The following is a 27,581-nucleotide window of genomic DNA, read 5'->3' as shown; positions in this document are numbered from 1 at the left end:
GGACATTCAAAATGGAGATTTTTTACAAACAAGTATATAAATATATACTGTATACTCTTTTGATCCTGTGAGGGAAATTTGGTCTCTGGTCTCTTTATCCCGATCCGCAAATTACACAGCACACAGTGAACAGGAAGCACACACTAATCCAGACGCAGTGAGCTGCCTGCCACAGCGGCGCTCGGGGAGCAGTGAGGGGTTAGGTGCCTTGCTCAAGGGCACTTCAGCCGTGCCTACTGGTTGTGGTTCGAACCGGCAACCCTTCGGTTACAAGGTCGAAGCACTAACCAGTAGGCCACGGCTGCTCCCGTGGACAAGGACATGATGGTTACTTTGGGTATTGAGTGTTCGTATATGTAGCAAGTAAGTCAGTGCTCTCCTGGGCTTTACTCATTTTGTAGCCTACTGTACCTCGATGTCCATCCATCGTAAAAACATGTCTGTAGACCCTGCTTATTAGTACAAGTTGTTTTAAAGCAGAGACTATGACATGGTATAACCACCTACAGTAGCTTCATGTTCGGGTCCCACAAGGAAACGTGTCTGAAACATTGAAAACATGATAATCTACATTACTTTGAATTAATTTACTTGTACATTAATTGTGAAACTGTGTTCCTCCCACTTTAACGCCTGTCTGCTGCGTTGGGCTAATGGAACAGTGCTAATGGAGTAATGCCAAGCTAGATTAAAATTTTTCCATGTTAAAACCATTTATCACATGAAAAATAACAAGGTTATTATCATGTCATAATAATAATAATAATAATAACAATACTCTGTGTTTCTAGGATTCCTGCATCACACTATTTAGGCGGTTACAGCGACAAAAATAATAAAAAGGCCGAGCCCTTTTTCTTTTGATTTATAAAGTCCACAGATGGCCCTTTAATGTGAAAAAAGAATTTTGAAAAAAGGAGGTAGCTCATCGGAGATATTCAGGTCTGAATATTGCTATTTTTTGGGTATTCGCCAAAAGGCATGTGACGTAGTGGATACGTGCGGTCCTGGACTGACACCAGTCACACCTTACGCCTTGTAACTCCAGTTTTAAACTAACCTCGGGTGCACCTTTGATGGCATGGATTGTTACTTTGCTGTGTTTAAATCTGACAGCAGGAGGGATGTCAACATTTTATGCAATTTTGAGCCTTTTTTGATTTTTTTTTTGGCCTAAAACAAGGACGGGGGCCTAACTCCCCATGGGTTGTTTCAAATTTTGTACTATTTTGGCTTTTTGAGTTTTTAGGTGGACCCTTCAAACTGGCCAAGTTTTATCAAAATCGGTGACGTAGCATGCGTCACCCCCGCCTGGTCCTCTCATGGACACACTCTTAAATACAACCCGAACCGGAAAAACAGACCAGGCCTCTACTGGAGACCGGCCTTTAACCCAAACCTGTAGCCACGCCAGGCGTTTAAAAGAGACAGGCGTCTCTTTGGGACTCGGCTATTATTTGAAGTTTTACGGTACATCAATTCAAACATTCAAGGCCATATAAGTGCAATTATATACATCATAAGCATGACAGTGTTACGCCATTTTCAAGTAACATAGTCCTTCAGCCAGGTAGGCTGGTGAGAATCTCTCATCGGCCTGGACGTGGGTGTGATGTCTTGTGGTTTAGTGCCTTCATCAGTATATACATCAATATGTTTCATATAGAGTTACCACAGTGCCACCTGTGGTTGTATAGAGTAACCTGTGGTAACTCTATACAAAACATATTGATCTCAATGGTGCATTTTGCCCATGTTCAGGGTGGAAAGTAAAAAAGAAATATTTGCATAAGACGATTCAAGTTGGTGTTTTTAAAAAGAAGGGATCATGGAGAATAAAGAAAAAAATATAAAAAAAATCTTTGCATATTCCCACAAGGTGTTTGGGTGCTCTGAAAATGAGAACCAAAATGATTTTTCAGACTTGTAAGGTATGCTGTTCAGACCCTGAAGGAATTTATTTTCTGTTCTTTGCTCTTTGTGAGAGTGTTTCTACTTATCTCAGTAAGGAAAATAAATCAAGAGCCTATGTTGAGTACAAATATGTCTTCTGAAGGCCTAAACAAAGCCCAGCCAAAAACTAAAATTTTGATCAACTTTGAGGGACAGCTATGATCATGCACGATCCAGACCAAACGTGATGATTTTGCTACATACTATTCCTATTTATGTACCAGCATGCAAAATTTGAGCCTCCTACATGGTTTAGTTCTTGCGCTGTGGGATCTTTGACAAAAAAGAGGCCGAACAAAATCGACACCCCCCCTCCCCCTGTAAAACTGTCTGTATCTTGGAAAGTATTGATCTTACATAAGAGTAATTTTACAGTGTGTCTCCTGGATAACATAGGTACACCTGGTAATGTTTTCAGAATTTTTTGAGACCTAAGTGCGTGGGCCCTGGTTGAATTGACGTGGAATGACCCACAGATTTTAATTTTTTTCCGGTGATTGTGACGAGCTCAGACCCGCGGTAGGGGTCACGTGACCTCGGTTATGCGGTTACCTTCCCAGCCCTACCTTGATGAGACTTGTGTGCAATTGATATCAGGTCAGGAAACAAAGCTATGGGTACGATCAGTCGTGAACCATAAAAGATGAAGAGGTCTTTAACAGAGAGTTTAAGGCGGTTTGTAGTACGGCAACAGCTCGGGTTCCAGGCCTTTAGGTGAAAGAGGCCACCTGTGTATGATCTGTGCGGGGAGTTTTGTGAGCTCAGGGCATGTAGCACAAGTAGAGTCAAGGTCAGCAGCAGACAGAGTCGTATGAGCAGTAGCGAGGAGGGCAACGAATTCAAGGTCACCGTCATCAGCAGGAGCAAGAAATCAGCAGCTGGATCAGCAGGTAAAGGCAAGCGGGACATACAATCAACAGGGACATTTTTGGAGCCTGGATGGTAGATGTTGTCGTAGTTGTAGTTGAAGGACCTGAGAAAAGCAGACCATCTTGAAACACGTAGACCAGCACGCTCGACACTCTTTGTGTTCAGCAAAGTTGTCAGCGCCTGGTGGTCTGTCTGTAGGGTAAAGCGGTGCACCCATAGGTATGTACGCCAATGTTCAACAGCCCACACGCAAGCTAAGGCTTCCTTTTCCACTGTAGCATATTTACGCTCAGTGGCAGAGAGAGTTCAAGATGCAAACGCTACAGTCCTTTCAACCTTGTGTGAGCCCACCTGTGTCCGTACGCCACCTAATCCATAATCTGATGCATTTGTGGACACTATGGTATGCAGTGTGGGATCAAACAATGCTCGGGCCTGGTTGTCCAGTAGCATTTTTTTAACAGTCTCGAAACTAGTCTGTGCTTAGTCAGACCACTGAAACACACCGTCAGTCGATCTCAGACATGTGCGCATCGGTTCCACCATTGCTAGGTTTGGCAGGAATTTTGAGTACCATGAAAGCAGTCCAAGGACGGAGCGGAGAGTTGAGGCATCAGAAGGCGCAGGAGCATTGGCAATGGCCTGTATACGTTCTGAGTCAGGTTGAAGGCCATCGGCTGAGACGATATGCCCTAGGAATATATATGATATGCCCTAGGTGCTGAAACTAGACTATTATGGTACAGTATAATGGTATGGTAAGACAGAAACTAAACGACCAGTCATGGGCAATGAATGCTGTAAGATCACGACTGTTTTTCATGCAGAGGTATTTGATAGTAAGCACTTGTCAGGTCAATTGTAGAAAATATAGTGGCACCCTTTAAGTTGGACAGCAGTTCATCCATTTGGGGCAATGGAAAACCATCCGCCGTTGGGTTCACACAGGTCAATGCACGTGTGAATTTTGCCTGACTTTTTCTGTGTGACAACGATTGGTGACACCCATGCTGATGCTGATGTTGTACGGCGTGACACATCAAAAGTCCATGACGGCACTATGCTATAGCAGCATAACTAAGGCATGGTGAGAAGTAGTCGACACCAGTGCAGGTATGGTCAGTGACCACCATCGCACGTTTTACTGTTCTTGAATGTATCAATCCCCACACCCTGTAAATTTGAACCATGATTTCTAAAGCATTTTGTCCATTTTAGCTCTTCCCCAAAGCTGACTGAGTGTCTGCACAAGAAGAAAGAGGTTATAGAGCAAATGGAGGTTAAATTAGACATGGGAATTGACCGGTAAGTTTCTGTCTGTCAATGATGTCTGTCTGTCTTCAATGTCATGTATGTCTCATTAGCAGTATTCAAATTATCCCGTTGTTCCCGGGGGGGGCGCGGCGCGGCGCGGCGTGGCATCACGGAGTGGGAGTATGACATTATGCCCATCAATTGTTATTATAACATGCAACAGAGTAGCCTGGCTATTGATACGTTTACAGTGCATACGGAAAGTATTCGCAACGCTTCACTTTTTCCACATTTCGTTTTTTCCCTCAAAATTCTACACACAAGTCAAGTCAACTCAACTTTATATATATAGTTTATTATCTACACAGAGGTCTACACAGAGGTCATTTAATGTGCTTTACATAAACAAAAGCAGGAATAGCTGATAAAAGCATAGAAGGGCAATAGTCAAAGAATAGTTTAAAAAGTAAAGAATAATAATATCATAATAAAAAGAAAACATAAAACGCACAAGTTAAAATCATTTAAAAATAAAGAAAAAATAATAAGCAAAAAAACAAAGGCAAAAGAAGTTAAAAAGTAATAAAAGTAGTAAAAGACGAGGTAGAATAATTTTCAAGGCAGATTCAGAATTTGTAACTCGGCGCAGTTAGCAGAAAGCATCTGAGAACAGTTTGGTCTTAAGTCTAGATTTGAAACTGTCTACAGTTGGGGCCTTTTTGATGTCATCCAAAAGTTGGTTCCAGAGCTGAGCCGCATAGCATCTAAAAGCAGATTTACCATGTTTAGTTCTAACAGTAGGTTTTACTAACAGGTTTTTCACCTGGGACCTGAGTGGACGAGAAGGTGTGTACTGCTGAAGCATGTAGGTATTTAGGTCCTGCTCCATTTACTGATTTATAAACAAGCAGTAGTGCTTTAAAGTCAATCCTGTGACTAACTGGAAGCCAGTGCAGGGACTTGAGAATTGGAGAAATGTGGTCAGTTATTTTAGTTTTTGAATCTTAGCTGCTGCATTTTGTATCACCTGAAGCTGTTTAATAGTCTTTTTAGGAAGGCCTGTGAACAGTCCATTGCAGTAATCAACCCTGCTGGAGAGTTTTTTTCTTTGTTCAGCTGAAGAAAATTGAGACATCAAGGTGTTGATTTGTTCTATACAATGACACATAGATTCATGGGGACCATAGTCATTTGGTGACAGAGCTGAGTAAATTTGTGTGTCATCTGCATAGCTATGATATGAAATCAAATTATTTTGAATGATTTGTCCAAGTGGGAGCATATAGAGGTTGAATAATAGTGGCCCCATGATCGACCCCTGGGGAACACCACAGGTCAAGGACGGTTGGTGTTGAGGTACAATTTCCGGTGGCAACAAAGAAGCTCCTTTCTTGTAGATATGATTTTAGCCAGTTGTTAACTATGCCTGTAAATCCAACTCAGTGTTCTAGTCTGTGTAGTAAAATATTGTGATCAACAGTGTCAAATACTGGTCCAGTAGCACTAGGACTGATGTTTTACCTGAATCTGTGTTGAGGCGTATTTGAAGACTTTAATGAGAGCTGTTTCAGTGTTGTGATTTGCCCAAAAACAATACCCCATAATGACAACAAGTGTTTGCAAATTTATTAGAAATAAAGTACCGAAAGTATTCACAGCCTTTGCTCAATACGCCACTCTAGGACATTCACAGAGTTGTCCTGAAGCCACTCCTTCTTGGCTGTGTGCTTAAGGACGTTGTCCGGTTGAAAGATGAACCGACGCCCTAGTCTGAGGTCAAGAGCACTCTGGATAGGGTTGGGTATCGTTTGGGTTTTATCCGATACCGGTGCTAAATCGATACTTTTAAAACGGTGCCGGTGCCGAAACGGTGCCTGAACCGGTACTGTTTTTAAAATGTTTTAAATTAAAATGGTCTAAAGCATGAATTGCTTTTTTTTTATTGATAAGACAAATTTGAACATGAAGTTGAACTGTTATATTCAATTTACTATCAATATCTCATTGCTCCTACGAATAATACATTTAAATGTTAAAACAGCTTGCCATGCATGCACACACAATTGTAAGCTCTGCTTTGTTTTCCCCTCCATCTAACTACCCATGTCCTTGATTGCCTAGCCTTTCTGCACCCACCCCCCACCCCCATCCCCAACACACACACAAAAAACACACACACTTACATCATCACTGTCATCACCTCACATACATACAGCACACTGCTTGCTACAGTAAGCCTCCTCTACATACTTGCTGCACACTGCCCCCCCACCCTCCCTACATACACAGCACATTGTCTTCAGGATCTTCTCCAACACACATCCTCTACATAATTAGAGCACACTGCCCCCTCCCGCCCGCACACACATCTTCACTGTCATCACTCACATACATCATACATACAGTACTCTGCTTGCAATAGTAAGTCCCTTCACCATACTTGCAGTACACTGCCCCCCCCCCCCCCCCCCCCCCCTCTCCCCTACATACACAGCACATTATTTCATCAGGAAGCTTCTCCAACACACATCCCCAACATACTTCGAGCAACACTGTCCACTGGCCTATGTGGTGCACCCCTCTGGTTTATACAGTGGGTCCCAGTTAAGTTTGGACGGGTTCCTTCATGAATCACGCACCCCATTTTCTCAGCAGAAATGGCACAAACTGCAGTTGATACAAACAACCACAAGGTGTCACTTGGGAGTTCTGCCACTACTATTTTTGATGCTACTTTAACTGCTTCCATGACGCAGTGAGCCATTACCAAACATATATGATAATACAATAGCGTGAGTTTATATCTCATACCTTATTTGTTACGGTTACTTATAGATTTGATAGTGTAATGATAAGCGCATGAGACTTTCAGCGGGAGCACGTGAACTTAAATTGATCACGGTAGTTTAAGCTTAAGCTGAAAATTTAGATGCAATTGTTGTAAAATGGTGCAGCTAAAGCCCTGTGCGCAGGGATGGAAAGAGAGAAAGCGAGAGGGGATGTGTGTGGAAAAAGTAGACGTGCTGTTGAGACTGGAGCGAGTCATATTCAAAATAATGCAAAAAATAAATCCGCAAATTAAACCAATTATCCTCATTCATTGCAACCGCAGCATGCCTGCTTGCCGACGTTCAAACGAAAAAGATATCAAAGCACCTTTTGCGTTTGAATGTAGCACAATTTTTTTTTTTAAACAGCTGGACAAATGATTTAGCTAATTGATTATAGTCTGCACACCAGCAATTGTTGAACATTTACCTGTACAAGACAGTAGCCCAGCCTAACAAGCATGTTGCATGTTGTAGGCCTACTGTAGAAATTTTACTTAAATTGCAACCGCAACATGCCTGCTTGCCGACGTTCAAACGACAACGAAAAAGATATCAAAGCAAGAGGGTTGAGTCTGAATGACACGGAGTTCAGACTCCTATTGCTCCTCATAACCATCTATAAAAAAAAGTGTTTTTTCTTTTCTTTTTGAGCACGTCCGAATCCCAGGACATAACGCACTGGACCTTATAATAGGATCGAGATGATATAATTCCAAAGGGGGCAGATAGGGGCCTACTGCACTTAAAACTTAAAACTTAAAAAGATTGAACGAAGCTTCCCGAAATTTGAAATTGCGATTTCTATGAATTGAAAAAGACGTTATGCTACCTGCAAACTGGCCTAAAACAATGTTTTTTCAGAGTCAGGATATGGCGAGTCAGTGTCATTTATTTGTCCAATACCTACAAACCAGTTTCCATAGTGCACATCTTATCAACAGTTTGAATGTCGTGTGTGTTTCTGCTCATTGACAAATACCGTTCAGCACAATGATTCATGCCCAATTAATTTCCCCTATTAAAGTGTTCGCCTTTGTTACACTATTTGGTTTCGTGATGTAGCCTATGATAAACACCATATGACCAAATATGTGACTCAGCTAATGTTATAGGCTATACAATTTCCCCTCTTAAAGACAAGTTGGTGTAGCTTATTAGACTAGGGTACTAAAATGCACCGACGGTAGCCTTGGCTATGTGTAAAGTAAGCTATCGCATGATTTCATGCACGTAAGTGAAAAGGGCCTTGCATCTGTCAAGTTCGCACAGGGCCTCGCACCCCTTTGCGAAGGCCCTGCAGCTCCTCTTAAGACAGCAAGGAAAAAGTTAAAATACGCGATAAACCCGGGAAAAGTTGACAGGTTTGTTTCAGTCCCGGTGATTATTTGTGAAATTGTGCAAACGACAGCCTTGTCAAGGCATTTCAAGGAAGGTGTCGTAGCATGCAAGCTCCCAAATTGACCCAGTAGCCTACAGAAGGCATCAATAAATTGTTGAGACTGGGGAGGGTCATGCGTTTTTTCTCAATCACTTTGGAGGGTCATAGAAAAATTTCTTGCTGGCGCGGGAGGGTCACGTCTTTTTTGACTAACGCTCCCAAAACTCCTCCGGTAGCCCCTTAAATAAATAACGAACAGTCCCTAATTGATTATAGCCTGTAGGCCTACAGCAATTGTTGAACATTTACCTGTACAGGACATTGACGGTAGCCCAGCCTAACAAGCAGATGTTGCAAAAGACATCAAAAGACGCAATTAATCAGAAATAAATAATGTAATCTGCATCGCTTTATTTAACAAACTGCAAGCAACAAGAGGGTTGAGGTCGCTGTGAGGCCAAACCCAAGAGCAGAGCCTATCTGTTAAGGCACTCGATAGGCTATATGGTAACGAGCTGTGTGCGCCTGGAAAGACAGTAGAAGATGCTTTCTGAATAGCACAGCGAAGACGGCTCTGGTCATCCCATACCCTCCCCCCACTTCCTGTAGCCTACCATTATGACTTGTTGCCGTTTTGGGACATTAAGCTTTTTCACGTTAAGCCCCCCTCCCCCACCCCCTTCTTTCACAAGCAGTGGGGGAGCGCGGGGCACAAAGTAGGCCTAACACTTTTTGGTAGACAAAGGAGGGTTCTCCGCGCTTCTGTCGTTTGGCGACAATCCGGTGCAACCAGGCCAGGACGGATATTTTAGAGAGGAGGAGAGACGCCGGTGCAGCTCAGATGTCTTCTTAATTTTCTTTATTCTTTAGTAAAAGGTACAGAACATTATTAAACTTTGACTAACGTTTCGATGTGTCGATGTTTTTGACTAACGAACATCGAAACGTTAGTCAACGTTTAATAATGTTCTGCACCTTTTACTAAAGAATAAAGAAAATTAAGAAGACATCTGAGCTGCACCGGCGTCTCTCCTCTCTAACACTTTTTGGCTTTGGCTAAATATTTCTTAAATCATTTGAGTTTCACTAGTCACATGTTTTAACAAGGAACACTTGTTATTGAACTAATAACAGACGTGTGTCGAAAATTGACTTTATTTTCCATACGGAGAGTCTAACCAAGGTCAATCTTGCCAAAAAAGCCCTCAAACCTGAAAACACATGAGGCAAAAGTGCAAAACATCACAAAACAGCTAAACTAAACTAACACGCGCATATTTTTGTATTGCAATCATTGTAGCCTAGTGTTGTAACAGCGTGTAACAGTCGTTTTACTCCCCGTATGCGCTCATTATGAAGAACGTTTAACGTGTCCCAAAAACAGCTATCAACTAATCACCATGTCTTATAAACAAGTATTGCCAGGAGCAACACCTTGCAAAAAATGATAACAATAGGCCTAGGCCTTTATATGGCTCTACTCCTGCCTAGATTCAAACTTAGTGTAGTAAAACAAATCAGAACTATTCACGAGGTTTCTGGGCAGCATATTTATGTTCTGTTAGCAAGCGGACTTCTCATGACTGCCAGCTGACCAAGCTCTCATTTTAAAACATTACTGAGAGACAGGCACTGTACAATCAAGACATCTTGCCAATGAATCAAAAACTATGTTTAACATTATGTACAAAGCTTATAGGCTACAGTGGACTAGCATTTTGCAGGGGCTGCTAAAAACACAGAGAAACGCACTGAAAACTCGGCCAGTCACAGCCCTTGCTGTCGAATGCTCCGTCCGGTTCGACAGTGGAACGCCACAGCGGACTATGCTGCCCCCAAGCGGCTGCAGTTGTACTTACATTTCACCCAGCTGCGTGAATCACCTTGATGGTGAATGAAGTGTCAATTCTTAACTGGGACCCACTGTACATCCAGTGTTTATGTTAGCTAACTGTGTCTGGATGTGTTGCTATCAGAGCAAGACATTAGAGATAGCGCATGACATGCAGTGATGCCTCGTATAAAAAAAATAAATAAATGAACGCTATTTAAGCACTGAAATCCACGTTGTCATTCGATGCAGTTACTACCATTTGCGTCGGCACCGGTGCCATATTAGAACCGTGTTTCGGTGCCCAACCCTAACTCTGGAGCAGGTTTTCTTTCAGGATGTCTCTGTCTATTGCTGCATTTATGATTTCCTTTTGGCAAACTCCAGGTGGGCTGCCATGTGCTTTTTATTAAGGAGTGCCTTCCGTCTAGCCACTCTAGACTTTGGCTTCCCACGATCAATTTGCGTGATCGAGCGATATTAAAAATGCGTGCTCTACCCATAGAACCAACCTGGCAACCCATAGAACGCTCCGCTACAAAACAAATGAAGCGCTCCTTAAACCTGTCTGACCATGTGCCTGCATACCAATGACCGCTGTTCCCTGCACTGCTCAGCCTGATGCACTGCTCAGTTTGGATGCACTGTGGACTAGTAGCATTATGTTAACTATCAGTAGGCTAGTTAGACTATACAAAAAACGACAATCAAAAATCAAATGTGTGGCACAGCAGAAGGGCAAGAGCTTGTCCCTTGAAACGGATCATCCGTTGTTCGAAAATGTTTTGGATTTCAGGCAAGTGAAGTTAACCAACATAAGCAAAGCAGGGCTCTCAACTCATACCGTGAAACACATCACATGACGTAAACCACACATGCCTTTTTATCACGTTAACTTTTAGTCCTTGTTTGCTTCCTCCGATATAGCCTGTAATAAGAGTTGAGCTAACGACGAGATCCGTGAATTATATTCATGTATTTTATAAGCTACATGTGCAACCTACAATGCATGCGTTTCAAGACACAGCCTACTCAAAACGAGTGAACAATAATGAAAATGTAGCCTACACGTCAGTGTTTTACATATCAACGCGGCCCGCCACGCACTTTAATCCGGCCCGCCGAGCATTTATTAGTTTATCATAGATCCGGCCCGCCACACTTTAATCCGGCCTGCCAAGCATTTAATTAGGTTATCATAGGCTGCTCGCTATTTTTTTTTCAGCGATAGACGACGTTGTGGTTGACTTTAGGCTACTGCAAACTGCTTTACACTCTTCCTAAAGAACGTTTACAATGTCAATGTCAAAACAGCTTGTTACATCAAGATACATATCATCTCCATTGCAGCAGATCTAACTACGTTATGCTACTCCATTTAATTGGGAACGCATTTGAGCGTGCACAAGAGGGAGAGAGCGCAATGGCAACAGTTCCCACTACTGACTATTTACAAACTGTGAGCAGGCACAGCCATAGGCACAGCACTAGCCATAGGCTATTTGAGTGGAGCTGGCAAAGGGTCTTAAAGTGACAGTGCACCATTTATAAATGAATTAAATCAACAGTATCAAATCAAATTAACAGTATTTCTTAAGAAATTAATTTTCTACAACAAAATTACTTTGTTGTAATTACTATGTTGCCGTTAACGTGTTAAATTATTAACAAAGTAATATTAACAAAGTAGCACGCTCAAAAAATTTGTTTGGAAGTTGTTTGGAAGTCGCAGTCAAATCTATATTTGCAGTAATTTTGGGGAGTAAATGTGAGGAAGAATTTGGATGAGCCAGATAGCAAGTCCAATATGTTTAAGGGAAAAAATATTTTTGTCACTAAAATTAATTAATAATAGTGATAAATAATCGTCATCTCAATATTGATCAAAACAATCGTGATTATCATTTTGGCTATAATCGTGCAGCCCTAGTTTAGAGGGACGGCCAGCTCTAGGAAGAGTCCTGGTTGTTCCAAACTTCTTCCATTTACGGATGATGGAGGCCACTGTGCTCATTGGGACCTTTCAAGCAGCAGAATTTTTTCTGTACCCTTTACCAGATCTGTGCCTCGAGACAATCCTATCTCGGAGGTCTACAGACAATTCCTTCGACTACATGCTTGTTTTGTGGTCTGACATGCACTGTTAACTGTGGGACCTTATATAGACAGGTGTGTGCCTTTCCAAAGCATGTCCAATCAACTGAATTTATCACAGATGGACTCCAATTAAGCTGTAGTTACATCTCAAGGATGATCAGTGGAAACAGAATGCACCTGAGCCCAATTTTGAGCTTGATCGCAAAGGCTGTGAATACTTATGTACAAGTGATTTCATTTTTTATGTTTAATACATTTGCAAAAATCCCAAACAAATTTTTTTTTTAAAATTGGCATTGTGGGGTATTACAAGTAGAATTTTGAGGGAAAAAGGAATAAGGCTGTAACATAACAAAATGTGGAAAAATTGAAGCGCTTTGAATACTTTCCGTATGCACAGTATTAAATGCTTTATGATGTTTTATTTATTTTGTAATGAAGTGTGAAAAAACTATTGACTTAACTTCAAGCACAACTTCTAAACTGAAATTAGAAGAGCAGATAATCACAGCGAGATATTTATCACAACTTTTAAGTTTTAAAGGAATTATCTAGAGTAAAATGCACTTTAGATCAATTTACGGATGATTGGGAGTACATACGTTGAGTTGACATCAAAATCATGTCATTCGGCTGTGTTTTGAGAAAGTTCGATTTTACCGTTTTTAGTCAAAACTCGTTAGCCTGGAAGTGACCCGGGCATGTCATTTCGCCGCTACAAAACGCTATTTTTATACCTCTTCTACACTTCCAAACAACATTACACTTACATGGTAGTGAGTAGAGGGTCCCTAAAGCCAAACCGAAGTATCCGAGGTCTTTATGTGGTCGGATAGAGAGTCTAGAATGAATTTCATCAAGCCAGTACCTTTCCGGAAATGTTGCTGCTGCAGCTTTGATGTCAACTCAACGTATGTACTCCCAATCATCCGTAAATTGGTCTAAAGTTCATTTTACTCCGGATAATTCCTTTAAACAGCATTTTGTGGACTGGGCACACATTTTCACATCAAAATAAGCCAGTACTTTTTGTTGTTGTGGAGCATGTGAATTAGAATCTCCCGCAAATCGCAAATTTTATGCAAGTGAGATCGAGAGAGAAAGACACAGTGAGTTGTTTCTTAGGGTGGGCCTTATAGCTCTCTCCCTCTCTTTCATTATGCATATCCCTCTGAAGCGATAAGATTGATGCCTGATTTAGGGCTTCAAAAAAGAAAATAGGCTAATAAACACACACCCATTCTACGCTAAACTGGATCTCTGTCTATAGACTTGCTGTTACTTTTAATCTGCCCTCGGTGGGTAAATGAAAGACTTGCCTTTTTGAATTTGCGAAAACGAAAAGCTTGCTCTGGGTGTGTGAGATCGGACAGTAACCTGCAGTTACTCATATGTTCTATTTTAAATATGTAATCCAGAAAATATGTATTCGGTTTCTTCCCAACACTGCTTGCAGGTTGCTCACTGTATTAAATAACATGCATTGGGTTATGCAGTACATAAAGTGTAAACAAAACAAAATGCTATGCTTTTGCATAAAAAATGCTTTTGCTATGATAACATTTCACACTCCAACCTGCAAAAAGCCATTTCAGGGAGGTACCCCCCCCCCCCCCCCCCCCTCAAAAAAAGGAAAAAAAAAATACAGATTGAAAAATTGTCTCTAGTCAGTATACCAAAATAAAGAAGGCCTATAGACCTATTTTGCCTAGATAAAATATGTAGATTTTGGTAGTTTGGTCTTTGTATGTAGCCTTGGCAAATGGCCATCTAGTAATAGGCCTAATGCTAAATGGGCAATGCTAAATTCACTGTCACAAACAGTGCAGCATGCAAGATTATCATTATTTTTTACTCTTATGACACAAGGGTACACTTTTGTGTAGTCTGATGTGAAATGAGTCTTAAATATTCCTTTTTGGGAGGCACTCTGCCTCTGCCATGACACTCCTGTTCCTACACTGAGCTGATTAATGAAGTTTGAGAGAAAAGTGATAAAAGCCAATCTACACTGAAAACTGATTGGTTGATTTAGCGAAACAGGCCAATCAGGATGCTCTCTGTATTTAACAGGCACACATGCACCACCTCTCTCTCTCTCTCTCTCTCTCTTCCTCTCTCTCTGTCGTGCGCTCTACACTCATATGCACACACGATTTGAAGATTCGGTCTTGTGTGAGCGCTCTTGCTCGCTCTACATTCCGTTCTAGAATTTGCGGGCATCAAGGAGCTGTTATCAATATGCGGGAGAGAAACACAAACCGCCAGAGAGGGCTCAAAGATCCCTTCAAAAATAGCCATGATGGATTCTCCCTCACTAAACTTTTGGCTACTCGGGGAGCAGTGAGGGGTTAGGTGCCTTGCTCAAGAGCACTTCAGCCGTGGATGTGGGCATGGGAGAGCAGTGCTCAACCACTTCCACCGCCCACATTTTTCCTACTGGTCGGAGATCGAACTGGCAACCCTTCGGTTAAAAGCCCGAAGCCCTAACCAGTAGGCCACGGCTGCCCCAATTATATTATTATTATCATATTAATATTGCATAAATTGACACATTACAGCATTTTTAACAAATGTATAAGACTTTTTGCACAGTACTGTGTGTGTGTGTGTGTGTGTGTACAGAGAAACAGAGAGAGAGATGTACAGTTTAATGTGTATTTATTTGCTCAAAGTAAATGTGGGCTTTTTCCCAATAAAGGACACTGAAATGCATGGTGGGACAGATGAAGCACATCCTGGCAACTGAGCAAAGGAAAACAGACTTCAGACCTGAGGATGAGAACAATGTCATGATTCAGTATACCACAGTATGTTTATGTTACATTTATTCATTTAGCAGAAGGTTCTATCCAAGGTGACTTACATATGTCAATTACATTACAAGAGCCATTGTACAAAGCAACCTACAAGGACATCAATAAACATTACATTAACCATTAAATTAGCCCCCAATACCATTACTAATAGACTAAGTAGAATTTAACAGAAAAATAACAATAACCATTACATACTGTATACACACCGTGACTCTACAAAAAAATTAATTACTTAGAAACAAGGTGAACATAAGTCTTCAGACACTTTTTCATCCTAAAGCTTTCACTACAATGAATTAGAATTAGGGAAATCATTCCACCAACAAAAAATCACAGAATAAAAGGGTCTTGACTGTGACCTCTTGTTGATGGAAGGCTGACATGGCTAATTCTCAGAGTACCACAGTGAGTAAGAGGGGGCGTAGAGCTGGATCTTGGAATTAAAAGAACAAGGTGCAGATCCGTTTTGCCGGTGCGTTTTTAGCTTTTTTATATATATACGAAAATAGACACTATAACATACCTTATGTGCGATTTTGGGAACTCTATGATGAATAGAACTGAAATCGATGACTATCGAAAACTCATGAACACACAATCTGGACATTTTTTTTCATAACTGGGCTTTTGATGGTTGCCACTTTGGGTCGAATCAGTGACGCATGCACATCAGGTTAAAACTAGGCCATTTATTTTCGTGGGTTTATCACTAGGTAATCTCGCCAGGTCTCGCTAGGTCACTTTACAGGCAACACTTCATATTTCATGAAAGACGCTATATCTCCATTTCTAAAAAAAAAAAAAAACAGGGATTTTGATGAAAACTAGCCACTGTTTAGCTTTGGATTTCTCAGGAACAGGCATGTATAAAGAAACTGTTTGTACCCACTGAGAGCTTAAAGTCTCACCTTTCAAACGAGCCATAGTATGTGTCCATAGCTATAAAAATAGAATGCGCTGTATATACAAAAATCGTCAACAATGATCTAGATTGCTGGCACTGGGCCAAAGCTGCCAAAAACAGCGCAGCATTCAAAGTGTTAAATAATAATAAATAAAATTCACCAAAAAGCAAATATGTCCATGACTGCCCAGATGAAGCGGTGTGTCCAAGGCTTATACCATTTGTATAAGCTGTCTGGGCATTTCTTATGCCGTTGAGTAACATTGACGTAACTGTAATAGGCAAATCCATGGGAGCGAATTATCTTATCTAAGGAAGTGGTGTAAGTGGAGAACAGAAGTGGACCAAGTACTGATCCCTGGGGTACGTACACCTGTGGTAAGGTCATGAGACTTGTTCCAATCACCCTGAATGAAAGACCTCTGAGAGAGAATGCAAGCCAATTAAAAGCTTTCCCAGAAATTCCTAACTCAGATAATGAAAAGAGAAAATGATGGTGGGGAAGGCCCCAACCTAGGCAGCAGCTGGTTCTGAAACACCCCCCAGTAGCCCACAAGTCCCCTCCCCACAGTCCCTTAGTAAAAATTGTCCGTACTGGTCGGCTGTCCCCACCGACTAGTATAAAAGAAACAGTCCAAGCTCGGGGCAGCCAAATACAATGTTTAGTCAATTTAGGCCACCAACCCAAGTTCACAGTCCAGCCTCCAGTGAGGACAATGGGCCGCGTTGTGCAGTTCCGGCCTCAGCGAACGCTCCCTTGTCGACGGCTGCAGGCGTAGTGGTTCAGGCTCCGCCCCCACGGCTAAAGCGGAACAAACAAACAGTGGCTTAGTCGTCGCCTTCACCGAGCAATAGGCAGAGGTTACGAGCTAAATATCAAGCGATTAAGAAGAAGGACTTCCCTTTTCCTCGGAATAGAGAGCGCTGGAAAAGCTTTTTAGATCACGTGCTGTTCGTCGCAGGTCCAAGATGTTGATCGGATCACCCGTCGCTGTCCACACACCTCTCCCAATGTGTAGCCCCTCGTCAGCTGTTGGCCTCCTCCAGCAACACTTCCCCGCTGCAAAACAGCTGTAATCAGACACAAGCCGCTGTGCACCGCGGCTCTTCACACAGGTACAAATGCACAATATCGCAAAAATCACATCCCTTTTTAAAATACTTAGCTCGCGTTGAATCATTGAATCACCACGGCGTTGCTCCTTTGGCCATCTGCCAGTAGGTCCACACAGCCAGCGGCGTCGCACGTCCCCAGTCAGCCGGCGATCCCTCTGCCCCATCATTTCAAAATGCCCTTTTTATGGAGAGGGAGAACCTATCCCTTTCCAGAGCTCATTTCAGACCCATCAAGCAATCGTACATCATTGGCAATTAGTCAGGTGTCCCACATGATCGCAGTTTAGTTCATCAACACAAAAGCAACAGTCCCATCGCGAGTCACCATACAGTCCATCATACACAAAATGGTCATTATATCAACGATCAGCCAGTAAACATTAAACAGGATATACACCATATAACATCAGTACCCAGTACTCAAGCCCAATACACCATCATACCCACCCACGACACTACTACTACTACTACTACTACTTGTGTGTAGTGGGTCTGTGAACATGCATGAGATTAAATTAGTTGAGTAGGGACAAAATAATCAACTGAATGAGTATTGTCCATATGAATATTGAAATGACCAAGGATTAATAATGGACAATTGTTCATTGGAATTGCAAGACAGTATAACATCCAATTCATGCACAAAGGAGCTAAATTGTCTCGGAGGATGTAGAAGCAAGTATTGCTTAAAAGGCTCAGTTATCATGATAGGATGATATTCAAAAGAGTCATAATTTTCATAATTTAAAGAAAACCTGGCCCATCACCACTGGATAAACACCTGGTATGGGAAAAGCCATAATTAGTTGACAGCACTGTAGCTGTGGCATTGTCTCTAGTTACCGAAATGTGGATTAGACCAAAGTGATAACGGTAACTAGCCTGACGAGCCAGACCCACATTAAAATGTAGGGTCTGGGCACTCATCGTTCGCAGTGCTCAGTCCAAGGGGCGGGATAATCAGTTGTCTTTCAAATTCCCTCTGCACGCAATAGGACAGCGGCAGCGCTATGACTCCCATGTGTTTCCCACCAGCGGAGCTAGTTGGCTAGTTCAAACGTTTGCCAACTTAATAAAAGCTTAACTTGTGTCACACTGTTCACCAGCAGCAACATCCATCTTATTTGTTTTCAAGTAGCAGGGAATTCAAGCCAAACTATTGCAACTCTGCCATCAATCATTATGTTAAGCCCACCTAACGACTCTATACACGATTTCATTGGCCTGATTAAGTTTCGATTTCTAGAGCTCACAAGCCAACGGAGAGTTGCTAGACTAGCCCTGGAAGCAAATGTAATTTGCTGCCGCCAAGGGCGCGTCTAGATTTCTAGGCTAAACAGTAACTGGATAGCCCTAATTTGTAGCCCTCAAATACCTCATCAATTTCCAAAATCACAAAGATAACAATAAAATAAAATGGGAATAAAATGGTTTTAACTCTCTTCCCCATAAAGATGACTTTTGACGCACCCCCTGTACCCATAATGACGAGTTTTGACACCTCCGGTATTTCCATAAAGACATGATTTGATGACTATTAGAACAGGTTCCGGTTTTTCAGATGTAACAGAGGCTGTGATAGGTGGAGCCCACTACAAACCCATATTAGTCCCACCAATAGGATTAAATCATACATTTTCACAGGGTTTCCCGAAGTTAGTCGAAGGGGTGACGTTTGAAGCCACCGGAATAAAGTGTTAAACAAACAACACATGCGTTAGTAATAGTAAGATGGCACAATTTAGAAGCTGCGAAGAACGTGATTTCTTCTTAAATAACTTTGTAGAAAGTGAGTCTGAATCTGACTTTTATGGATTTGACTCTGACTCTGACTTTTGTGCAGTTAAAAGTGATGTGGAAAACAGTGACGAACAGGGTGAAGCTACCGAACAACGTAGACTAACGTTACCGGCAATGCAACTTCATGGAGCCGTGTAGTATCTGGCAAAGAATACATGCTAAGGTAGCAAACTAACCGAAATTGGCCAGTGCGTTAAAAAACGATGTTTGTTTTCACCTGCCGTGTCTCGCACTTGTATACCTCAAAATTAGATGAATGACATTGAATCCCCAATGAATTGATAGTAGAGTCTCATCTTTACAGAGATATACAATACTTCAATAAAGTTTATGATGGTAAAAGTCATTTATAATCACTTGTGGAGGTTTGTTGTCTTTTATGCAAATATGTTCAAACAAATAATATTTAAAGACATAGTGGTTAATAGGAAGACTTATTTATTAAAGCACTTACGAATTAAAATGGGAAGATTTATTTTTACCCATACTGTTACCTCACCTTTTTATATTTTTATCCCTTTAGGCATGTTCAAAAGTGTGCGTGTACGTAAGCAGCCAGGTCGAACGTGTACGACGCTCCATGGATGGGAAGAATGTTGACACTGTTCTGGCAGAGCTGGGTGTGCGCTTCCACCGGCTCATCCATGAGCATCTACAGCAGTTCACTTACAGCTCTATGGGAGGCATGTTGGCCATCTGTGACGTCGCTGAATACCGTCGAAGTGCCAAAGATTTTAGGGTGAGTCAATCAGTCAAAGGTCAGAGAAAACTGGGGCAACTGAGATTTTTCTTTCTGAAAGATACTGAATGTATAGTAATATACTGTGGAGTTTAAATGTGTATTTTTTAATGAACCCAGTATTCTGTCCATTTCATAGCCACAAGCTAGAACTGCCACTGCCCGTTACATTACAGTATATCAATTTCGATAAAGATAGATAGATAGATAGATAGATAGATAGATAGATAGATAGATAGATACTTTATTGATCCCCAGGGGAAATTCAAGGTCTCAGCAGCATACATACAACACAAACACATTCTTTAACAGCAGAAGCTAAAATACAAATTATACTAACTAACAATTAATACAATATATAAAAATATACTAAAATACAAATTACAAATTATACTAACTAACACTTAATCTAAATCAATTCTAAAAACAGTATCCACATAGTGGTGATTAATCAATCAGAGGCGCTTGCAATGACTGAGGCAGGGACTGAGCCTGTGATTCTCTGTGCATAGTAAGGTATGGTAAGGTGCTCTGTGTGAATGAGTGTCATGGTGGTAGTGCAATGGTGATAGTGGTCATGGTAATAGTGCAAATGAGTAAGTCCAACAGTGCAACAATGCAGAAGTAAAGTAAAGTCTATATATCTATATATTTAACTATTTAAGAAAAGTGTGGCCACAGTTCGGCTGTGGCATGGAGGCATATATGCTAATGTGCTAATGTAGCACGCAAACAGTGAGTCATAAAGACAGCGGTACAAGTGGCTAGTGGACAGACAGTACCAAACATGGAGGGGGAATCACCTTGACGACATAACAAAAGGGATGTGGTAGAGGGTTTTTTTTTCTTCAAAAAGGTCTGACCAAGCTATTTGTTGTTGTCTACATGTTTCAATGAATCAAATTCTTTTTAAGAAGCACTATGCCTGTTTACAGAGGGGAAAATAGTCACTGACAAAAGTATTGGCACTCTTTAGAAATGTTTGTTTTTAAGCAAAATACACACACTTTTGGAGTTTGAGAAAACAAACAAACCAGGACCATTTCAAAAGCTGAACACAACTGAAACAACAATTGGTTTCCCCAAATTCAACACAAAATTTCACCAAAATGCTGTGGGAAGTGAACTGTCAAACTGGTCAAAAGTCTTGGCACCCTTCACAAAGTGACAGAATGACCATGGTTTTTCGGTTTCATGGTTTTTTGGGTAACCATGACTATGGTTTGACCATGTTTTTTTGTAACCATGATAACCATGGTTTATCACTATAGTTGATAACCTATGTGCTGCTAGAAAAATTGGGCTCTCTGGAAGCTCCCTGTCAGTGCTGAGCCCTTAGAATCCCCCTTACTCCCCCTTTCAAACTCACAACCTCCAGATTACGAAACTGATGTGGTATCTACTGCGCTAACGTGGCTTCAGCTGCAGATGGCAGTAGAGACCTCATGTTTTATCACTATTGTTTTATCATGGTTTCATTGCAGCTGTTCAGGTCTGTGGGAGCCGTTTTCAATGTTTGCTAAAAGAAAAATGATGCTATTTATTATTTCTCAATAACTCATTACAATTACAAAATAACTTATTTTCAAAGACTGCACACAGTACACTCCCCCTACACATAACTGTGTTGTTTGTGTCTACTGGAGTGTGATGATTGTAGGTGCTATGTACCTTACTGTAACTGTGTCCTCCTCCTAACTGGGCCTGCTGTGTGTATCTGTGTCTGTGTGTGTGTGTGAGTGTAGGTGTCTGTGTGTGGGAATGTTGTTTTTCTGCACCTGCTATTCCCACACAAAGTTACAAAATTGTTACAATTTAAGCACTTTCACCTGTTCTGAGTTGTAAGAAATAAGCACCTATAATGATCAAAAATCTTGTTTCTAATTTTTGTTTTCTCACAAAAATGAAAATGACCATCTGATCATAAATGGGATCACAGGGGTAAATGGCAAATATGAACCATAAATGATGTCTATAGCATTGGTAATTTAGCTAAAGTAAACATCTGTTAAGTATTTTAATATATAAGTATTTTTTTAAATGTTATGTTCAAGGTCAAGTTTATTATCATATACAGCATTGAAATTCCTTGTGCTCAAGTGTCCATTCAACTTAAAGAATAAATAAAAAAAAAATACTATAAAAATAGGATGGGAAAAAAGGAGGAAGAGGGTAAAACAAAATCCAAAAAACGAAGTGCCATTGTGTGGGGATTTCCAAGGAAGGTTCAGCATCCTAATGACTTGCAGGTAGAAACTATCCCTGTATCTGCTGGTACGGGTCCTTATGCTCTTGTATCGTCTACCAGAAGGCAGGTGGCTGGGATGACTGGTGTCAGAAACTACGCTTGGCCTTTCTTCTGCAGCGCTGGCTGTAGAGGTCCTGGATGGATGGTAACTCAGTCCTTGCAATGCACTGTGCTAATCTGACAACTCTTTGTAGCGTTTTTCGATCCTGGGCAGTGCTGTTACCATACCATGTTGTTATGCCACCAGTCTGAATGCTCTCTATTGTACAGCGGTATAAGTTGGTCAATATTTTGTAGTCCATTCCAAATTTCCATAGACGGAACAGAAAGAAGAGCCGCTGTCTTTGTGACCACACCAATATGGTGTGTCCAGCTCAGACCCTCACTGATGTTTATATGGCTGTATCGATTTGAAAGCCTAATAATGTGGTGGGTCCACACAGGTTAAACCCTAACATTACCATGGTCATTAACCATGGTTTTCTTCAGAAGGTATAAACCATTAGCCTAGAAATCTAGACGCACCCTAGCGGCAGCAAATGCAATTTGCTGCCAGGGTAGTCTAGCAACTCTCGGTTGGCTTGCGAGCTGGAAAATTAAACTTCGATCAGGCCAATCACATTGTGTACAGAGTCGGTAGGCGGGCTTAACATATGATGATGATGATATGATGGCAGAGTTGCGACGGTTAGGCGTGAATTCCCTGCTACTTGAAAACAAAGAAGATGGATGCTGCTGCTGGCGAACAGCGTGACACAAGTTAAGCTTTGTTTAATTTGGCAACTAGCCAACTAGCAAAAACTAGCCAACTAGCTCCGCTGGTGGGAGAACGCATGGGACTCGTGAGCTGTAGCGCCATCCTATTGCGTGTAGAGGGAATTTGAAAGACAACCGTATATCCCGCCCCTCGGACTGAGCGAATGGTGAGTCCCCAGACCCTACATCTTGATGTGGGTCTGCCTCGTCAGGCTAATAAACCATGTTTTTTCCCTCAGAAGGTATAAACCATGATTTTCTTCAGAAGGTGTAAACCATGGTTTTCCTCAGAAGGTATAAACCAGGACTATTCAATTAAAAATTAAGTTGGGCCAGATTTTCAAACCAAGAGATTTAGCTGGGCCAGACATTTTCAGCGGCCGGTAGGATAAGCAGCAGATATGATGACACATTTTTAAACCAACACAAATGAATGTATAGGCCTATTGAAAAACAAGTAGCCTAATGTTTACATGTATTGTTTTCCTTTTGTTTTTTTTCACATTGGACACAGGCACATTAAAACGGCATCAAACTTTTTCATGTGCTTGTATCAGATGTGTGTTTGTAAACTTGTAAACTCTCCCATGCCCACATCCACGAATGTCCTTCTAGTTAACATATTAAAATGAGTGTGATTGTGGGAGGAGAGAGGGTGGAGTGTAATGCTTGTGCATATTTGTAATGCTTGTGCGCTTAATTTCACGTTAATCGGGATGTACAAAGAAAAGCTGCGTGGAATGCTGCGTACGCACAGTTTCATACATCAGGATTTTTTTGTGTGTATGCTACTTTTCAGGTTTGCATGTACGCAATGTTTTAGTATGAAATCCACCCAAGTCTTTGTACATGAGGCCCCAGGCTACTAGGGATTTCTGTAGGATTTTTTGAAGGCTCGCGAAATGTTTCTTTCTCTGGCAAAACTACGGGCTGGGCCACTCAGAGGTTGATTCTGGGCTGCATGTGGCCCGCGGGCCGCCAATTGAATATAAACCATGGTTTTCCTCAGAAGGTATTTAAACCATGGTTTTCTTCAGAAGGTATAAACCATGGTTTTTCCAACCCAACTTTATCGACTGTTAAAAAAAACATAGTAGTTACACGGTTACCATGGTAAAACCATAATAGTACCACAGTCACCATGAAGTGTGATACCACCAAGGTGCTACCAAAGCTACTATGAAGAACTATGCATAAACCATAGTAGTACTATGGTTAGGAGCATGGTGATCAGGGTTTTGCACCGATAGAAGCACACTTTTCATTGTTAAAGTCCTGTGCTAAGGTTATGAGTAGTCAGACGTCAGCTGTGGTAGCATTCCTGAGAAATATCAGTCCATTTCTAATGGACAATAGACTCAAGTTTACTCACTTTACATTTCTTTTTTTCTTATTTTTTTTAAGGGATTAAGCCGGGATATCTTGGTTATCCTGGCCAACATTTTTTTGGGGGGCTTTTTTATGCCTTTATTGCGGATAGGATAGTGTAGAATGACAGGAAGTGAATGGGAGAGAGAGTCAGGGTGGGATCTGGAAAGGACCACGGGGCGGGAATCGAACCCGGGTCACCGGCGTACGGTGCAGGTGCCCCAGGCAGTTGCGCCACGGCCGGGGCCCACTTTACATTTCTATTGGTTTCTATGGGCAGTATGAGGTTTTCTCCAAGGATTTCCAAATATTTGAATGACTATCTACCCCTTTATATGCAGCTGATTATCAGTGTGACCACGGCAACCTTGGCGGACATTGTGCAGACTTTTATCTATCAACAGCCCCCTCTCTCCCCCTGACAATTGCCTGTTAAGGTGAACAAAATGTTGACATGTTCAACACTTATTTCCTCCGCTGTATTTCTCAAAATTGTTCAGAAAATGCAGCTATATTGCCATCTTCTTCGATTTTTACATTTTGTCTGACACAAGCAGTTAAAAGATCCAAAATTGTGTCAAAGCATGGACAAGATCAAGGCTACAAGTCTATCTCCAGAGATCTTGATGTTCCTGTGTCTACTGTGCGCAACATCATGAAAATGTCTACGGAATGTGGACAGAAGAGAGAAATTGGAACGAAGGATAGTTTGAAAGAAACTTCAAGAAGATAAAGAAACAAATTCAAGCTGACCTGCAGACACAGGGTACAACAGTGTCAGCCCACACTATCCGTCTCAATCTGAATGAAATGGGACGCTGTGGTAGGAGACCCAGGAGGACCCACTGTTGACACAGAGACATAAAAAAAGTCAGACTGGAGTTTGGCAAAACATACCCGAGGAAGCCAAAACAAAAGAAATAAACATGTGAACACCAAAGCATTTGTAATTGCAACAATTTTCTGGGAGAAGTAGTGCATTATCTGACAGAAGTGCATGGGTCCTAATATTTTTGTCTATGGCTGTGAAATAGTAAAGATGTGTAACTTTAAAAGTAAAAGTAAATATAACCGCAAGCGGTGATTAACGGGGTCCGAGCAAAATGAACATAAGGTAGCATAGCTTTTTAGTTTACATATGCTTTGATTGTTTGGGCCCAATTGTTCAAAAGAAACGTGATGGGATTTCGGTTATCGGATTTCAGTTTCCGGATTTTGGCTATCGGATTGGATCAAATCTTGAAAATGGGTTGTTCAAAGGGAAACAAGGATCTTGAAATTGGATTCTGGAAATCTATTCTTGGTTTTGATCTGGATAAAACCTTCACTTTGTGTTGTTCAAAACTTTTGATTTGGATTGGAATAAATTTGATCCATAAAATTAGGATTACCCTGTGCTGTAACGTTATTGTGTGCTAACCTCCACAACCTAACAGTATTCTAACAGTACTCTATTCTAGTGTGTTAATCTCCACAACCCAATAGTTTTCTAACAATACCCTATTCTAGTGTGCTAACCTCCTCAACCCAACAGTATTCTAACAGTAGTTTCTAGTGCGCTAAACTCCACAACCCAATAGTATTCTAACACTACTCTATTCTACAGGACTATGCATTTGTCATGGATAAGAGGAAGGGTCTGATAATGGAAGGCAGTGTTTCCCACAGAATGGAATTGTATTTGTGGTGGTAGGTGAAGGGGGGTGGGGGTGGGTTCTGTGTTGGAGTCAATAAGATGAACAGCCTATAATTATGCAGTTATACTTGCCTTGCACGACAAGTCCTGTCAAGTAGCTGTAACGTTATAGTGTGCTAACCTCCACAACCCAACAGTATTCTAACAGTATTCTATTCTAGTATGCTAACCTCCACAACCCAGCTGAAGGAACTGTAGGGGGCGATGTGGGTCGAGGTAGAGTGAGTGTGTGGCAAGCAGGCAGAGCCTCGGTCAGAAGGCTCAATGGTATGGAGTGATGACACGGAGATGGCAGGTTTCGGTGCAACACAAGTGAACTTTATTTGAGTTTCAATTAATCTGTTCTTTTGTTCTTTTCTTGTATGTGTGGTGCATCAAAGAGGAAACAAACAGAAAATGGAGTAATCAGTGAAATGGGGTAAATCAGTACAGATCCCAACTCACAAACAAACCAATTGACATTTGAACAATAAACTGAAATCATATGGCTATATAAGGTACAACTAAACAATACTTGACATTCCAAGTCAACCAACATCACCTAATCATCTCACATGGGACTCCAACACACCAAACCAACAAACAAAGACCTTAACTTAACACATGATGGCAGAGCTACTCTGATACTGATAAACATCACAAAAGTCATAGTGAGGGTCATTAAAGTGATTACTTACGTTAACTCAAAGATGCACACAGAGCAGGACACACTGGAGTGCTGGGTTGAGATGAACAAAAGAGTGAACTGGGGGCGAGCAAACAATTTATCCTGGTCTGAGCCCCTGCTCCGGAGCTACAGGGTTTCCCAGCAGGTAAACTGGGTGTGGTTAGGTGGCAGAGCCAAACAATCCTGCAATTTCTCCACAGCACTTTCACCTCAAGCCCTCCTTACACTGACAGACTTTGGAAAGATTTGCAAAGATTTGGAAAAGATTTTTGAAAGACTACAGTTTCAGACCCTCTCACATCTAAAGACAAGTAGTAGAGTTTTAAGTCACAGACTATGATTTTGCAATGACTAGGGATCTTGCAGGGTCACTATTTACAAGACTGCAACACGATTCCTTTAAATTATTACCCATCGTGCAATAGATAAACAGGAACTGAAAATTATAGCCTACTAAACTCAAAGTCGTATTTTCGTGTTGCTGCAGCATTGTTTCATGCGTGACATCCTTAACCGATATAGAGTTGTTCTGTCAAGTGGAAGAGCCGACTAAATATGTATAAGAAATGACAAATATTATATAATATATTGTTATAATAACAAATAATTATAGGCTACAGCTGTGTCTGAGTCAATAAGATAAACAGCCTATAATTATACAGTTTTTATAAACTGTATAACCACAACCCAACAGCATTCTATTGTAGTATGCTAACATCCACAACCCACATCCACAACAGTATTCTAACACTAATGCTTCAAGTGGGGTTTGAACTCTCAACCTAAGGATCACCAGTACAAGGCATTATCCCACTGAGCCACTGTCAATCCTACATGGTGGCTAGTCACATTCACAAGGTGAAAATGTGTATTGGTAAACACACAACAAGAAAAACTCCAAGCATACATTTGACAATAAAATGAAGGGCTTTCCTGAAAGAGTACACCTGAAAACTTTTTGAAATTCTGGGGAAATTAGACATTTGTAGAGAAGAACACTAATGGATGAAATATAAATATGATGGACTTAATGATGAAGGAAAAATAGTAAACAAAGAAGTTCCCCTAAATTTCAGAGTGTCTCGGCATTCTGATTTTTGGCAACTAATGACTGTGTATGTTGATTGCCTGATGTCATTCAGGTGCTGTTCAATGTGAATCTTAAATGACCAATAGCATGTGCAGCTTAATCCTAAAACTCCAGCGGGGATTTGAACTCTCAACCTATGAAACAGCAGTACAAGGCATTATCCC

The 27,581-nt window shown here is 41.2% G+C and overlaps 1 protein-coding gene and 1 long non-coding RNA gene across 3 annotated transcripts in view; one reads left to right on the top strand and one right to left on the bottom strand.

Annotated features, from left to right (window-relative positions):
- The window catches only part of exoc5 (exocyst complex component 5), a 72,205-nt gene that overhangs the window by 42,579 nt on the left and 2,045 nt on the right, over nucleotides 1–27,581 (top strand). Inside the window, exons 15-17 of one of the 2 annotated variants that reach the window (XM_042091748.1) lie at nucleotides 4,042–4,128; nucleotides 14,916–15,024; nucleotides 19,377–19,592. In XM_042091748.1, the coding sequence (XP_041947682.1) occupies nucleotides 4,042–4,128; nucleotides 14,916–15,024; nucleotides 19,377–19,592 (412 nt within the window). The remainder of the gene's footprint in view (nucleotides 1–4,041; nucleotides 4,129–14,915; nucleotides 15,025–19,376; nucleotides 19,593–27,581) is intronic. The other variant, XM_042091749.1, reaches the window with a different exon arrangement.
- On the bottom strand, nucleotides 9,792–23,064 carry LOC121708830. The gene is made up of 3 exons (XR_006031774.1): nucleotides 23,052–23,064; nucleotides 17,821–17,822; nucleotides 9,792–9,876 (listed from the first exon to the last, which is right to left on the bottom strand). It is a non-coding gene; the product is annotated as an uncharacterized LOC121708830 (long non-coding RNA).

This window comes from Alosa sapidissima, chromosome 5 (genome assembly GCF_018492685.1).
Source record: "Alosa sapidissima isolate fAloSap1 chromosome 5, fAloSap1.pri, whole genome shotgun sequence".
Taxonomy (NCBI): Eukaryota; Metazoa; Chordata; class Actinopteri; order Clupeiformes; family Clupeidae; genus Alosa; species Alosa sapidissima.
This window is presented reverse-complemented; position numbering and strand designations above follow the sequence as displayed.